The sequence below is a fragment of the Eurypyga helias genome, unplaced genomic scaffold (genome assembly GCF_000690775.1).
Source record: "Eurypyga helias isolate BGI_N326 unplaced genomic scaffold, ASM69077v1 scaffold17485, whole genome shotgun sequence".
NCBI classification, from domain to species: Eukaryota; Metazoa; Chordata; class Aves; order Eurypygiformes; family Eurypygidae; genus Eurypyga; species Eurypyga helias.
In genome coordinates this window covers 943-17,194 of record NW_010250956.1, presented here as the reverse complement: position 1 = coordinate 17,194, position 16,252 = coordinate 943, and the positions used below count along the sequence as shown (strand labels likewise).

Here is a 16,252-nt window from a genome sequence, read left to right as displayed (position 1 = left end):
GGCTAATCCCACATCCACCCTCTGTCCCTGCAGCCACCCCAAAGGCTTGAAGTCAGCCTGTACCCAGAGCTGGAGGAGAAGGGCAGTGTGGAGTGGAAAGGATGGGAGATGGTCTGGTGGGAGAGCAGAGATGCGGCATCCATGAGGACATGAGCAGGACATGACAAGCTGCGGTTGGTTGGGGGAATCTCTGTCCTGACCAGGCAGTTTGGCAGCACCGGTGCTGAGGGAGGGTCCCAGTTGGGCCAAGAAAGTCACTTTAAGGTGTCGTCAGCATTCTTGAACATGAGGATGGCATTGTAGATCTTGAGTGCCGGGCCCAGCTTGACACTCATAATCTTGACGATGTCAGCCTGTGTCAGCAAGAGGAACGCCTCACCATCGATCATCTAGAGAGGAGAGCAGGGACAAAGGCACTCACCGAAAACCCAGGCTGTGACTTCCGAGTTACAGCCAGCATGGGCACAACCAGGGGATGTGCAGTCACATTCACCCTCAGCCAGGTGCCACAGATGATCCCAGGGAGTAGGGCAGGGGCCACCCACAGCACTCCCATGCTGCCCCAAACAAGCCAGAGCCAGGAACTCACACACCCCAGAACAGGACACAGAGAAGGAAAGGCCCTTCCAGGGGCTGGCCCAGGGGCTCACACTGCAGCCAGCCCAGGCTTCTGTGCCTGGATAGATAAGGATGAATGGGCGAGGTGTAAGCAACTTTCCTCAGGAGGTGATGGTGCTATCGAGGCAGCAGCACCATCCTCCTCCAGCTCCACCACCCTACACTCCTCAGAGGGGCCCCTCCTTCACCCATGCTGGGAGAACAGGGCAGCACAGCAACTTGAGGGTCAGTATTTCCCCTCCTGCCACAGGCAGACAGCTGCGCACTCAAATGCAGCGGGGCTGCTGTCCCCAGGGCTGCAGAGTGGGATCACTGCCAAGCACGGGAGCACTTCCAGCCTTCAGCAGCAATCCGCTCCCTGCCCTGTTGGCAAACAGCTGTCCTTGGCCACCTGCACCCATCCTCCAGCCCTTCTTACCTCATCCTTGAAGAGCTTGGCTTGGTCCTCACAACCCGTCAGTGTCTGAACAAAGCTAAAGACCTTGGAATGAATACAGAAAAATGTCACGACAGAAGCAATGTTTCTGGCTGGAGACCTCCCATGAACCCACATCCTCACCGCCACAGAGGCGGTTTGTGCCCTGTAAGGTAACGTGGCTGTTAGGACAAAGGCTGCAGTTACAGCACCCTCCCATCTCTAGAGATCGCCTTTGGACCCAGGCACAGATGCTGGCCTCCTCCAGCCTCACAGCAGCGAATGCTACAGCAGCTTCATCTCCAACCAACCATCTCCAGCACAGCAAGACAATTCCCACTGAGGGGCAGGGACGGGAGAGGGGCACACAGGAGCATAATGGGGAAGATCAGGCCGGGCTGGCTGCTGGGACTAGTGCCAGAGTTCCAGCTACCCAGGCCTTAAGAGAGGCCATTGCAGATGCCCAAGAAACTGAATGAAGGTGACAACGAAGAGTCTGAGGTAAAGATTCCTTTTTCAGAGAAACAGGGAAGTAACTTATTATCTGCAGAGTCTATAGTTTAATTTTTTAACTTGGCAAATATGAAACTGGTTTCTTTGGAAAACTGTAGCATGCTAAATGAAGAGATTGCTGCTTGCCTTCACATGCCTGTCCTGGGCTAGTGTCACATTCATGCCAAGCAAGAACCTGGTATTTTTGCATGTGCTTCCCAGAAGGTGCCATCAGGGCTCATGTCTGGCAGCTGTACACACAGTACCCCACCAGCATGCCCAGCGTACTGCCTTCTCACCAGCCCAGGGAAGTGGCCGCTGAAGCACCTCTGTGCCTGGTGCACGTACCACGGTGCTGCACAGTCAGGCAGAACGCTCCCAGCCACGCCAGTGGATTAGGTGCAAGCACGCAATCTTCCAAACCGACGTACCTCATCAATGGTCCACTTGGCCACTGTAGTTGCTGTGATGCCAGCCACCCCCGGCAGGAGTTTGCAGTGCTGCTCCCAGCAGAGCGACAGGGAGCGGTCGGGGTGGGCAGACAGGGCAGACATAAAGAGCGACTGATGCATATTGTCTGAAGCAATAGCTGGCAATAAAAATGCAAGACGTGATCTAAGGCAGAAGGATGAGAACATCCCATCCTATCCTACAAGCCTTGGGGAGGGTGCCATTCAGGGGAGGGCCAGATAGTTTCATAGGTCCAGGTATCAAGAGCTAGTGGTTGACTCTTGAATTAATAGGGTATCAGTGCATCCAGGTGTTCAGCTTCGTGGGATTAGGGATAGTGTGGGAAGAAGTTTAGGCAAGGTTGGCTTTGTCTTGTTCTCACCACCTTCAACCATTCATCTTCCTTCATCAACCATTCATACAGAAAGCCATCCTGTATCATTCAGTTAATTTCATGTTTTATCAAAGCTTTTCCATTGCTCTCTGCTCCAAGGACTCAAGGATGGCTCCCAAGAAGAGATTCTCTTCATTCACACCCAGCTTTGGGGTAGGCAGCAGGACAGCCCATGTTAAAACAGGTACTGGCTGGAATAAATGTCAGTCACTGTCTTATATCAGTCATCAGAACTAAATGCCAAGTAAACTGTTCAGGATCAGTTTCTGCAGCAATAATTTGGCACTTCACAACCACACTGATGTCCTGGGGTATGGCAGCCACAGAACGAAAGCACGGCATCCCTGCCTGGAGAGGGCAAAATGCTGGGGAACATGCACTGCCATAGAGAACGGATCCTAATTCCCTGCGCTAAAGCACTCAAAGATTCACAGACATAAACCAAGAGACTCAACGTGGGACCTAGCAGAGCTCTGGTAAGAGGCAGGGATGCTCCTTGTCAAATGGTCAACTTTGGCAGTCAACCACAAGCTCCTCACAGGTGCTGACCCACGTGAGGTCTGACTGAGTAAGCCAAGGGAGATCGACTTCCAACAGCCACCACCCCAGCTCCTCGAGCCTTGCCCCTGTGATGACAGCATGGCAGAGGATAGTACTTACTCTGGAAGTCTTCCTGCTGGATCTTCCGGTACTTTGGAGGTCGCCCTCTAAAGAGACAGGAATACTGATTTCCAACTGGGTCGGGACTGGCCCGAGGGTCCCCCTCCACACTGCACAGAGCAATGCCTTGGCAGTGGGAGCAAGGATTACCTCTCAGACCCTGACCCAAAAGGTTGACAGCTAAAGACACAAAACGTGGGAATAAAAACCAGGAGAAGTGCCAAACAAAGCTGAAAGGACAAACACCAGCTGCCAACAAGCATGCTCCCCTGCAGTCAAAGAGCCCTTCCGGCTTGGCCATCCCTCCCAGGGATGGCAGTCATGGCACAGGGGTCCTGCACCGCTGCACAGGGCTCACCAGGCTTGTCCCTACCTCCCATGGTGACGAGATTTCTTTCGCTGAGGGAAGCCAATAAGGTTCCTTTTGCGAGTTGAGGCCTCGGTGTCAGACAAGTCCGCCTTAAGCCTGCCCTGGTTCTTCTCTGCCAGTGGGCACCCTGAGAGGCAGTAATGCGCCGTGAATCTCCCAGTCACGTGTCCTGACCCGTCGCAACCCGGCGTGGGGCACTTCCTAGAGGACACAGGGGAGGCAAGTGTTGGAGCAGGCAGCATCAGGGGGCAAGCCAGCAGGGCCACCCCTCCGCCCCTGAGCATGGGACGCCATAGCCCTGGCCACAGAAAGCAGAGTAAGGATGTGCTGAACAGAATCCCTGTCCCCCCAGGTACAAGCACCCATTCCATCTTCTCCACTGCCACTGCAGTCACCCTGTGTAAGTCACCACAGTGCTGATCAAGGAGGCCACTGGGGCTCTCAGAGTCTCCATCTTCCCTTCTTTGTCCCCACAGGCATCCAGACTAGCCTCAGGGTGAGGAGGAAGCAAGTGTCATGAGTGTGGCCAGTAGAGAAACCCTTGGGAGCCAGATCTGCCTTCCCCATCCTCAAGGCTGCTCCACCTATGTGCTCCTCGTGATGCCAGCCAGCTGTGCTGGTGTTGGTACTGCACTGTGCCTGGTTCCCCCTGGAAAAGGTCCAATGAAAGCAAGTGACTGAGCTGGGGGAGATGCACTGTTCCTTCTCTGGGCTTCCCAGCTCACAACCTCACAGTAAAAGGCATCCATGGGGGGTGGGAGGAATGTCATCCTCAAAGCTGGTAGCAGTGAACAGGCTCTTAGAGGCACTGTCCCTGGCATAACCCACACGTCCTCACAGGTAGATGGGCACATCAGGCACCCTCAGGTGCTCCTGGTGCCAGGGAACAGTGGCAGAGCAGGAGCCCACAGACATTACACCAGCTGCGGGCTTAGGGATGCCTTGGGGCCCAGGGAGAGCAAGGGCTGCCCCTAAGCAGGGGGCAGAGACAGGTGTGGGGTGGGTGCAGGGAAGGGCTGGCTGCTGGTGGGGTTGGCAGGTGCAGAGGAGCAGAGGAAGGGCCGTCAGGGAAGCTGTGCCCCTCTGAGCTGCACTGGGGAGCTCACCTGTGGTGAAAGCTGTACTTGGAGCTCTTGGTGTGAGGGATGGTCGTCTTGCAGCCCAGGGTTGGGCAGCCCCCATGGGCAGAGGAGGCTGGTTCCTTTGGCCCTAGACCAGGAGAAGAAACAGGAGAGAGACTGTCAGTGCTGCAGCCCCAAGCAGAGCTCTGGACTCCATGTCTGCACCAAACAAGGAGGATTTTTCCAACTGACAACTCCACAGAAAAGCCCTTTCTCCCTGCCTATCCTAGGCCAGCACCTGCCCTCCCATTTCTGTGCACGGGCAGGTGTTGGGGACAGTGGGAATCTGGCGCCCTGGTATGAGGGACTGACCTGGGCACAGGACTTACTGAGAGGAGGCTGCAGTGGATGTCCAGTTTTTGAGCACCAGCCTATGGGGTGGATGTCCGGATGATCTGCATCAATCCAGAAGTCATAGACATGGCTCCAGCCATCAAAATGGATCTGGGGAGACAAGCAGAGAGGTCAGCCTTCAGACCTCAGGGCACCTCCCTGAGGAGCTCTGGAGCCCTCCAAGCTGACAGCATGCAGCAAGGTAGGGCCAAACTGCAGCACAAGGGTCTTGTCCACTCCTGGAGCCAGGCACTGGGACCTGCCATCCTCTGCATGATGTGCTTCCACAGACCTCCACACACTTTGCCACTGCAGCTGGCAGTGAGTTGGGAAGGGCAGAAGCAAGCCAGCACAGCACCGAGACTCCAGCACCCACCTTTATCCTGTGATCTTCCACGTCCTCCACACTGGCCACTCGGATGAAGGAAGGGGTCCTCCTGTCCACTGCCTCCAGCCTCATGTTGACCAGGAAGCCATGGGGTGGGCGCTGGGGCCAGGAAGAACATGGGTCAGCAGGGAGCAGAGCTGTGATTCAGGCTCCTGCGGCCCTCAGCAACTTTCCCAACAGTGTGCACTCCTCAAGCCCAGTTCCCAGCCCTGGCCTGTCTGAGTAAGAGCCATCCCAGCCCACAGTGGCAACAGGAGAGGGTGGGCACAGGCCACCCAGATCTGAGCTGTGTTTTAACGAGATTGGAAAGCTGTGCCCAAGGGCACAGCTTAAGAGACATTTTGGGGATCTATATTGCAGCCGCACTTGGCCGGACACAGCTGCTGTTGCTGCAGGGGAAGACTTTTTTTTTCCCATCAACCAGCTCCTGTCTAGCCAAGGGGATGGCCATGCTTCCCATTCTTTCCAGTTTTAAACTATTTGTTCATGATAGCCCTGACTTCTGAACCTTTAGTGTATGTCTGAACCCCAGGCCTGTGGCAGGAGCATACTGAAGATCACTTGATTGTTCATAAAAACAAAAATCTGACAATGAAGAAAACACAAATTCCTGCCCAGACACAGAGAGGCAGATGATGTGGCACTCACCACTTTAAAGGCCCAAGCCGGGACAGCAGATGCTCCTGTTTCCTTTAAGTATTTTTCCCAGGTGAAGTTGTCAGGGTCAGGATAATCTAGAAGGGGGAAGATGCATAAGGTGAGCCATGCCTACAGGAAGACAGCAAGTACCACAGGATGTTCTACTGCTTTGAACGACCAAGCAAGTCTGTGCCAGGCACACGGGAACCTGAGAGACATTAAGAAGTGCTACTATTTTCTCATAGACCATGAAATCCAGGGTATAAGGAAGCAGAAAGAACTGGGCCTGCACGGATATCTTGGGTCCTCCTCATGTCTCCACTCAGCCTGACAGAACCACCATGCCACACCTGAACACGTGTATGGGAGCCTTGGCAGGAGTACGCTGTCTCCCTGGCTGTGGCCTTGCTGAAGGAAACTGCACGGGCCCACAGAGAAGCAAGGGCCATGGGGCTTGTGCCCCCAGGCTCCCCATGCCACCCTGGGAAGCCTGTTTCCACAGGGGATGTGCCAGTGAAGGCTGTGGTCCTGGGCCACTGACTCACCTTGAGGAGGGGTGAGGGGTTTGCCATGCTCCTGACACCATCCAACAGGGTGGATGTATGGACTGCTGGGGTCACACCTGGAAAACACACCCAAACTCTTACTGAGATACCTGGCTCATCACCGCCAGACAGCACAGGTCGTAGAGTCCAGGGCAGTCTGCTTTGCAGCACACCCCAGGCCTGCAGCACCAGTAAAAGCACCTGAAGAAGTCAAGGTCTTCTGCAGCACCTTGTCCTCGAGTGACCCAGGGAAGCATGCAGGGGAACTCCAGCTCAGAGAAGCAGGACACCAACATGGCCTGGGTGCAAGCCCTGTCACAGGGCTGCCCAGGGAACAGCAACCCTTTGCTGCAAGCAGGGAGACAGGCCATGCCTTTCAAGAGCTCTGTGTGGCAAGGCCTGAGCAATCAGGAGGGCTCAGGTCCTGGTCACAGCTCCTGGCAGGTGACAGCACATGCAGGTGCTGCTGCTTCACAGGTCTGCCCTGTGACAGCCAGTGAGGAGCAGCCAGGGACAGAAATTGCTGCAGTCCCAAAGCTCCTTGGGTGAGAATTAAGAGAAGATCAGAGGGCTCAAGCCACAAAGGAAACAGAGTTGCTCTCAGGACCCTGATTCTGCTACCTGGCCATTTTAATTGACTTTGACCAGCCTCAACTGGGATAACTCCCGATCTTGGCCACAATTCCCAGCCTGAGGCTTCTGACAGCAAAACAGGCAGGGAGAAGAAAAAAAAGGATCTCCTTTTCAGATCAGGTCTTCAGTCTCTGCATTTCAGGTGGCCCCATCTCCCAGGTGGGTTTCAGGGCGAGCCCACAGCATGCAATCACGCCTCTCTTGGCCCCACATTAACTACAGAGCCACAGCAACATTCCAGTAACAGGTAAACATTTGTCCTTCAACACAAGAGGGTGGACCCTCGGCCTCACTGGACCGGTCTACAGTGGAGTGGCAGTGTGTCTCCCCAGCACTGGCATGCCAGGAGACTCTGTACTTACCAGTAGTCGTAAGTATCATCCCAGTTGTCAAAGTGCACCAAAAAACGATTGTCTACCACGTCAGTAACTGTGGCAACACAGATCAGGGAAGGATTCATGCGGTCCACAGCTTCGAGCTTCATGCCCACCTCGAAGCCCAGGGAAGTCTCATGCTGGCAGGAGAGAGGAGCAGGTTTTTTTCGGAGGCATGGTGCCAATACCCTCCTCATCACCTGCTACAAGGAGTTATGTCCCCAAACCCTCCCAAACCAGACCCTCCCTGGCCTGCCGGCAGGTCCAGGACCACCTAGGATCCCAAAAGGGCAATGGCCTGCTGTGCATGCAAGAAAAGAGGCAGAAGGTAAGTAACTCAGCTTGGCCACAGGAAGGAAGAAAATAAATCTACAAACCCTCAGGATCTGCAGTAACCTCCAAGAGAAAAACAGCCTCCAACTTACACCAATTCAGATTTTGTCAGAAAACACTGGTTTGTGGCCATGCTTCTCCAGGGTTAGCAGTAACCAATGCCCTAGGCTTGGCAGGAGGAACTCAGAATGAGCCCTTCATCCGACATTGCGTTTATTTCTTGGATCCAAAAATCTGTGCAACATGCTGCCTCACACACACCAGTGGGATTGTTGCAGCAATGAACACGACAGTTTAGACATAATAATTAACTTGGAAAAGCTGATTTATGAGCAGGTGGAGTCTCCTCTACAGCTGACAGAAATCATCAGCATTTTGCACTATATTCCCAATTCCCTCACCCAAGCTGCCATATTAAAAATAAGGTCAGAGACAGGAACAATGAAGACAGAAAACATAGACAAAAGAAATATACTTTTGAAATATTAACTGAGGGTTTGGGGCAAAATAACTGTTGAGAGTAGCAGTTACTTCTCCTCACCAGTACTTTTGCAACAGATTTAACTGTCCATGACATCGACCTGGATGAAACAGTGAATCAGCCCAACACCAATTTTGGGCACACCAGTGTCCAAGCTCCAGATCCTCAGCAACAAAGTGTGCAACATCTCATTAAGCAATGCCAGCAGTACACTCTCCTGGCCCTCTACACTGTGGGCTTGAGAAGTGAGGGGTGGACAGAGAAAAGCCTAGCACTGGCAGAGGCATTGTGCTCAGCTGGAGGGGGAGAAGTCACCCCTGAACCTGCAGGCTCTGGAAGGAAGAAGCTGCTACTTACAGTATTTCGGACCATGAAAAGGTGCTTAGGAGCTGCCTGAGCCTTTGTTATCTTCAGGTAGTTTGTCCAGCTGAATTCTTCTTCCTTATAACCTACAACCCCTCAGGAAGAGAAAGGAGAACAGCGAGTCCACAGACAGCAGCCAGGAGGTCATGAGCCCGGCCACCCCTGACCAGTCCTCACCCTGCCATGCAAGTCCTGCTGTGTGTGGCCAGGCTCCATAGCAGCCCTGGGAAACCCAAAGCCCATGGCTTAGGCCCAAAGGTTGATTCTGAAGGCATGCTAGGAAACAGTAGCAGTGGAGTGGAAATCCAGAGCTCAGCTCTTCCTCAGACAGCTGCTGGCTCCAATCTGGCACCAGGCCATCCAGGGTGACAGGGCTTTGCCCCAAAATGGGAGTGAGCAGAGACCTTTAGCTTGATCGGTGCCTGAAAGGTTGTCCTGTGGAAATCCCCCAGCACAGCAGCATCATCTCCAGGGCCCCATGGAGCCACTGTGTCCCCATCTTCTGCTCGATGTTTGGGGGCATCCTCCTTCAACAGGACCCACCAACTGAGACTTGCTAACTCCTTACCTTTTGGAGGCTGGAGTCTGTGCCCCGTCTCCTCAAACCAGCCAGCAGGGTGGATGTCAGGGGAGTCAGCATTCAGCCAGAAATCATGGCACTCCGAATAGCCATCGAAGTGGAGGCGCATCCGGTAACCACACACCTACCAGCAGAGTGGGCAGGAAAAGGGAAGGACCATGGAAACCTCCTGCTGTCCCTGGCTGAGCATTGCACACACCTTCCCTCCTGCACACAATCCCAGCATATCACTTAGAGGCCAATCACAGGCCAGTGCCCAACTCAAGAGGCACATGCCAGCCCCAAAAGGTGTCCAGCACGGAACAAGGTAAGTGCAAGGCCACCACAAATCAGCCCTTAGAAGGGAGGTTCAGGCTGGTCTGTGAGATGCCATGGTGGGGCACCTTGCTGGGTAGAACAGGTGCAAGGACTCCCTTTTCTGCACCCAGGGGAGATGCTGGCACAGGAATTTTGGCTAAACGCCATGCTGCTTTGGTGAAATCTCTCCAGCAGCAAGTACAGCAGCCACTGTGATATGGCTGATCTCACTGCAAGGCAAGGCTGGTTCGGCTGCTACATGGCTGAGCAGAGCCCCACAGGCACAAGGAAGAGCAATGGGATGCCTCCACACCCTCCATCTCAAGGGTCCAGACCTCTCTGAGGGGCATTGGCTCAAAGATAAGAAGCTGTTGCCATCACCACATTGTCTCCCTCCATGGCCCTGCTGTGTCAGGGTGATGGAGAGACCAGCCAGGCTGTGGCATGAAAGCTGCTCCACAGCACTGTCTCCTGTCCCTATGAACTGGAAATTGAGAGCTGGAAAGAAACTCCCCATTTGCTTGACTGAGGTGCTGGAGCACCAGCTCATCTCATGCAGCAAAATGCAGGTGAGGACCCAACGCTTGTTCCCTCCACAGGCCAGCTGGCAGGACCTCCACTGCCACAGATCCTCGCACTGCGTGGGTGCAAGGAAGAAACAAGAAACATGGAAACCGGAGACGCCTTACCTCAGCCACTGTCAGAATGAAGTACATAGATGGGTGCTGCGGATCAATCCCCTCCAGCTTCATCCCCACTTTAAAGCCATTCTTGTGCTGGGAAGCTACTTGGTACTGGAAACAAAAATTGAACTACAATGTAAAAAATAGCACAGTTGGATTGAGAACCATCCCAAGGTGCAATCATCAGGCAATGGGAGACGCTGGGACCAGGAGATTCTGGGCCACAGCTTGTCATCCAAATTTTAATTCTTTTCCCATGTAAAAATACATCCTTCCACCTCCTGGTGGGTTTGCATCTCTTACTACTGGCAGGGCAAAGTGCCCTGAGCTAACAGCCGCAGACGGGGAGAGTGGAGCAGGGGACTGGCTCCTCTTGGACCCTGGCAATCAGACATGGCCTGGGAGCAGGGGTGCATCACAGCAACGTGGCCTCAGGAGAGCCCACACCTGGCCTCGAGGAAGGGCTGCAAAGGCTCCACCACCCTGCCAGAGCCACAGGGGTGTCCTAAACAAATGTGGGGTGCTTGGGATGGGGGACAGCATGCTGCTGGAGAGTGGAATTCTGGGCAAATCAAAACTGGAGGCTAGCTGGTCACCTCCAGGTGAAGATGGGAGCTTGCTTAATGCTCAGAGTCCCGTAAAATAGGGAAGCAAGGAAGAGAGGAGAGGGGGGCGGGCAGGGCAGGGGCGGAAGGGATAGAACAGAGAAGATGAAAGAGGGAAAATGACAGGAAAATCCCAACTCACATCCTGGAAGAGATCTAAAGGGGCAGCGACAGCTTTCTGCTCCTCCAAGTAGGACGCCCAAGACCAGCCTTCTTTCTTCTCACTGGCACCTGAGCGCAGCACAAATGCACACACAGGAGACGCTGCTGAGGGTCCGCTCCAGCCCCCTCCCTGCCTGACTCGGGGCAGCGCAGAGGGTGAGTGAGCGCACGGGCCCTGCTGGGGCCACATTCCACTCTCACACACGGTCCTGCATCCCTGCAAAGCTCAGCACCAGTCTACCAGAGCCCCTTCTCCAGCAAACCTGGACAGCTTTTCGGGGAAGGACGGAGCCAAGAGGTCCCCTGTCACACAGGTCCCCGTGACCCAGATGTACTCTGTCGCTGTACAACACTCTAAGGGCGCCAGAGGAGCCTGAGGGACAAGCCAACCTGTGCAAAGCATCAGGACACCGCTGCAACCAGTCCTCCTCCAGCCAGTACATCTGAAATGGCCACAGCACTGATGGATTTGGGACAGCCAGCAGGATCCACCCAGAGGTCTGGGAATCACTCGCAGTTGCAAGGGGCTCTCGGCCAGTCCAACTAGCAGCGGGCTCACCTCCTGCCACTGCTCCAGAGGCACCAGCTCTGCTATCCTCTGCTCTGAGACAACTACCTGAGCCCCCCTTGGCACACCAGGGCCCCCTTGAAGCCCTGGAGATGCATTGACCCGTATGGTATTCACAAAAAGAAGAGAGCATCGTCTGTTTGTGGGCAGGGAGGTGATCCTTCATGCCTTCAACCCCTTTGAGGAAGGCCACAAAGGTCTTGCCCAAAGTACATGACACACAACCCAAATCTCTTGCTCTCCAGCCACTTTCTCTCTCTGCTTTGTAGCACCTGAAGGGACTTGAGGAGTGCTGTGCCTGGGTGAGCACTGAATAATTCACAGCTACAGGCCAGCCATGGCACACAGTCTTGGGTAGAGCAGGCCAGAAATGCAGGGGAAAAACAGACCAACTCCTTCCTCCCTTGTGCTTAGGGGAAGTGGAGATGGAAAAATTAGGAAGTTATGGATGAAATTAAAACTGAGCTTCAGTGAGCAATGGCACTAACCTATGTGCTTTGCTAATACTTAAGAGTGATAAACACCTTTATTATTCTTTAGGACTAAAAAAACTGGCAGGCATGGTTGGGGAATCCAGAAGCAAAAGCTCTGAACTTGTGGAGAATGACAAATGCACCTGGAGATACAGCATATACCAACTGCTGCACTGAAGCATTCATGTGTGTATTTTGTTTGTTGATGTACTTCTAAAATAAGAGAAAATAAAGTGCTGAAATAACAAGGCTCAGCAGTGCTCACTCGTATGCAGCAGGGAAGGTTACATGCTCAGGGCTTAGATTGTAGAGAAAAGAGAAGCACTCCCTTTAATAGTGGCTAATGCAGTGCAACATCAGGGGTTAACATCTGGCCCCTGCTACTGCCCCTACATTTGGCTATGGAGGAGTATGAAGCTGGAACAGTTTCATTCTAAAATTACTTTGAGTATGACCTTTTACTACTCAAAGACAAAAGGTTTCCCAAAAATGTTTATTTTCAGTATTTTCTCAAGTTTTCCTTCCCCCTAGCCCCCATGACACTGCAGGGAAAAAACCCCAAACACTCAAACACTTCATCCCTTAACTTGTCTCCTTTCCCTCTTTGTTGACAGCTGTGTGTTTGAGATCTCCTCTGACAGAGTCCTGGAATAGATTCCCACATCACCCAGGTTAAGTAGCACCAGACCTATAGGAGCAGCTCCCAAACTTGTGAGCTCCCAGTCATGTGAGGCAAGTTCCCTGTAAGATCATCCAAAATGAGTGCAAAGCCAGACATGGTGCAGAGTCACATTATTGCTCAGAACAGTGCTTCTCGGAGTAAACCCAGTGTCCACCAGGAAGCAGTAAATTCAGGTCTCAAGAAGAGGGACCAGAAAGCACTGCACAGTACAGCCCAATGCCTGAAGAAGACACAGCTGTATCTGTAAGGATGCACCCATCCCGTGGAGAGAAAGAGAGGAAAGGAGAGAAATGGAAGGAGACAGAGAACAGGATCAAGCAAGCAGAGTAGCTTACAAGCCTTCAGAAACGTGTACTGGCACATTGCACTGGGTGTTTTACTCTGCTGGAGCACCATAATTCTGTTCTAGCCCCACAGCCATGGTGGGAACACTCAACCTGCCACCCGCCCAGCCGCTCCATACCGTGCTGGCTCCCGTTCCACACATCAGCCGCCCGATTGCTGATAGCAGAGTCTCCTGCAGAGTTTTTCCTCTCTTCACGCTTTTCCTCCTAGACATGAAAGCAGACAAAACAGAAACCCACCATGTTGGAGGTCTGCCCAGAGGTTTATGCTGTGTGCTCTCACAAGGGTGTCAAGGGCCATACACTGCAACATCCAGAATTTGACTGATGTTTGGCCCAGAAATAGGCAGCCAAGAGGACCTGATGATGGGAGCCTGAGGGGGGGTTTGGTGCTGAGTGGTAGCAGATCCACGCCAGGTGTGATTGCCGGAGTCAGGGCTGGCAAGCAGACCTTCCTCACCTTATCAGTCTCCCTTCCCCAGGATACACATCACACAGACACCCTCTTACTTCAACATTTATTTTGGTGGTCCAGACTCAAGAGAGCAGTTGAGAGTGCTTGAAACCTACAATCCAATCAGGATATGTCTAGTGCTGCCCAATCCGAGCACCGGCATGCCAAACAGCCAGCCAAGTGTTTAGAATGCTCCACACATTCAAGTTTTTTAGCATTAACAGCCAACAGGTCAGCCCTTCAAGATACAGCTGACACAGCACTGAAAAGCACCAATGAGAACTGTGCACACCTGCCACACATACAGAGGTGACCCACAGCCCACCCTTGACATTGGCATGTGTGCACACACGTCCTCCCTGTCCTCTTCCTACCATTTGCTCAGATTCATATTCTTCCTCCGAAGGGCTCTGGTAGTCCTTCCTCTTTCGTTTCTTCACCGGCTTGAGGATTTCAGTGGCATTGGTGCTGCTGGCAGAGTTTTCCACAATGACAGACCTGCACGGAGGAAGAGAGAGTAAACCACTATGGCACATAGCAATGGTTGGGGTGTCAGTAAGGTACTGGCTACTGGAGAGTCACTGTCACCCCATTTCCTACTCACACATGCTCTCGTAAGGCCCGACTCATGCATGCATTCCTCCTAGCGCACTAGTTGGCACGAGGTTAGAAGCAGGGTACAGACCAGAATCACCTTCACATGCTTGGGTGTCAGAAACCTGAACCCAGCGATGCATCAAAAGCAATCTAATTTCGTAGGAAGGCTCTAAGCTACATCAGAGTCACACAGAAATGCTGAAAAATGAGTTCTAGCCATCACACATTAGTAAGCAGAGGGGCTGGAAATGCCCTCGTGACCCATGCCTCCCACTGCTGCTCAGCCTGGAAGCACACACTGCAGCAACCTCCTGATGCAGCCCTACTCCAGCAGATATGTGTTTACAAGGCCACAAATGGGGCAGGAGGAAATCTGGCTCCTGTGCTTCCTGCTGTCCCTGGGACAAAACTTCATCTCCCCACACTGCAGTCAGGGCACTCTGCCTCCACGAAAGAGGGAAATGAGTGGGGTTCCCAGCAGCTGGAGACAGATGTGCTTGTACCACTTGCTGGGATCTTGGGTCTCTAGCTAGAGCAGGCTACCCTTCCTTTACCTTTCTTTGAACTGCTGGTGACAGTGCTCACTGCAGAAGCCCCTGCCTTCCCGGGCTCCATCCGACACACGTCTCTGGCCACAGGTGTCACAGTGGCACAGGCTTTCTGCTGTTGGCAGCTTGGTCTGCTCTGGCACATCTGAGTCAGAGAGAGGAGGAGCAGTGAAGCACAAGGTGCAGCAAAGGAAGGAGTGCAAGAAGCAGGAGACATTTGCCTCACTCAGGGCCTATGACAGCCAGCGCCTGCTGGAGGACGGTACCCACACAGAAGTGCCATCATGGTGCCCTTACCCTGAGCCACAGTAGGATTGTCCCTGCTGGTTGGTGCCACCTCTGATTCCCCATCTTTCTGTGTGTGACCCTCCTGTATAGCTTCCACTGGAGGCATCTTATCAGCACTCACCACCTTCAGCGTCCCATACTCATTTATTCGAAACTATGTCATTGAACCAAAAAAACAAGGAAAGATAGTTACCAAGGAGGACAGAAATGTAACTTCATAGCTAGTGAGCGCACATGAGCTCTGAGAATAAGGACATGGTTCCATCATTAGTGTGTCCAACAAGAGGACAGCTCTTCCGAGGACAGAGGTGAACACAGTACCCAAGTCACCTGTCCTGCTGCTCCTCCCCCTCCCCAGTTTGCAGGCCGCTGAGCCTGCCAGGGCAAGCACACTGCCTGCTCCTGGGGGAGAGCAGCACCAGCTGGCAGCATGAGACACCACGATGGCTGGAGGATGTGGTGCCCTGAGGCTGAGCAGCAGCCGGGATACTGGTCCATTTTGTGCAAGCTATTTCATGTACGGCGCAGTACACCTAAAGGCACCTGCTGTCTGATGAGCGCAAGGCCACTGTTTGCAGGTGAGTGCAGGAGTTTGGTTTAGAGACAATTCTATGGCACAGTTTGGAGAGGAAAGATACACCTCCCTTCATGTCAGAGGTGCTGCAGCCTCCCAGGCACCATGTGTATGCTCTCTCTGCTAAATTCACAAGCTGGGAGGGGCACAAGAACTGCCTGGCAAAGCTGGAACAGTCAAGGGATCCTCCAGCTGGGGTGCAGGTACTGCCAGGGGCCATGTCACATCCCGGGGATCACTGCCTGGCACAGGCTAGGGGACTGCCACTTCACAGGGCAAGCAGCTGCAGGGAGCGGCAAACACGGTAGCCCAGGGCTACACTTACCCGCAGGTTACTCCCAGGCAAAGTAGCTACCCCATCTTTCCACTCCAGCACACGGACTGTGCTGCAGGTCTGCACTCCGCTGATCTGGGGAATGACAGTAGCTGTGATGGGCTCACTCCCCGCTCCCCTCTCTGGCCTCTCAGCCCCTGTGCTTCTCTGTGGTTCCCGGGGGAATCGCTGAATTTCTAAGGTGCTTGTGGGAAGGTTGATGGCAGTGGCATTTGCTTGAGAAGGGAAGAAAGGAAACAAACAACGAGAGGCATACACAGAACACTTAACTGATGCAAACAAGGCTCAAAGGCAGCACAAAATGACAGAGAGGACATAGTCTCCCAGCTGACGGCTCAATGCTGTGGGCTAAAGCACCCACAAGCAGGCAGTGAGATCCATCAAGATCTGCAGCCAGCAATGGCTTGTGCTGGGGGCTGGCACCAACACTATCCACAATCCTGCTTCAGCCTAA

General features: G+C 53.5%; 1 protein-coding gene across 1 annotated transcript; it reads right to left on the bottom strand.

Annotated features, from left to right (window-relative positions):
- Positions 1-254: 254 nt before the first annotated feature.
- On the bottom strand, positions 255-16,013 carry L3MBTL1 (l(3)mbt-like 1 (Drosophila); the record flags this gene model as incomplete). Its single annotated transcript, XM_010151850.1, has 20 exons — positions 255-389; positions 1,037-1,099; positions 1,957-2,114; positions 3,030-3,076; positions 3,403-3,600; positions 4,506-4,608; positions 4,850-4,964; positions 5,230-5,340; positions 5,890-5,975; positions 6,426-6,502; positions 7,421-7,572; positions 8,604-8,695; positions 9,178-9,313; positions 10,176-10,280; positions 10,917-11,005; positions 13,123-13,210; positions 13,832-13,955; positions 14,609-14,747; positions 14,900-15,044; positions 15,790-16,013. Coding segments are annotated over 20 exons (2,387 nt in total), but the record flags the coding sequence as incomplete, so codon positions are not given.
- Between the last annotated feature and the right edge of the window lie 239 nt (positions 16,014-16,252).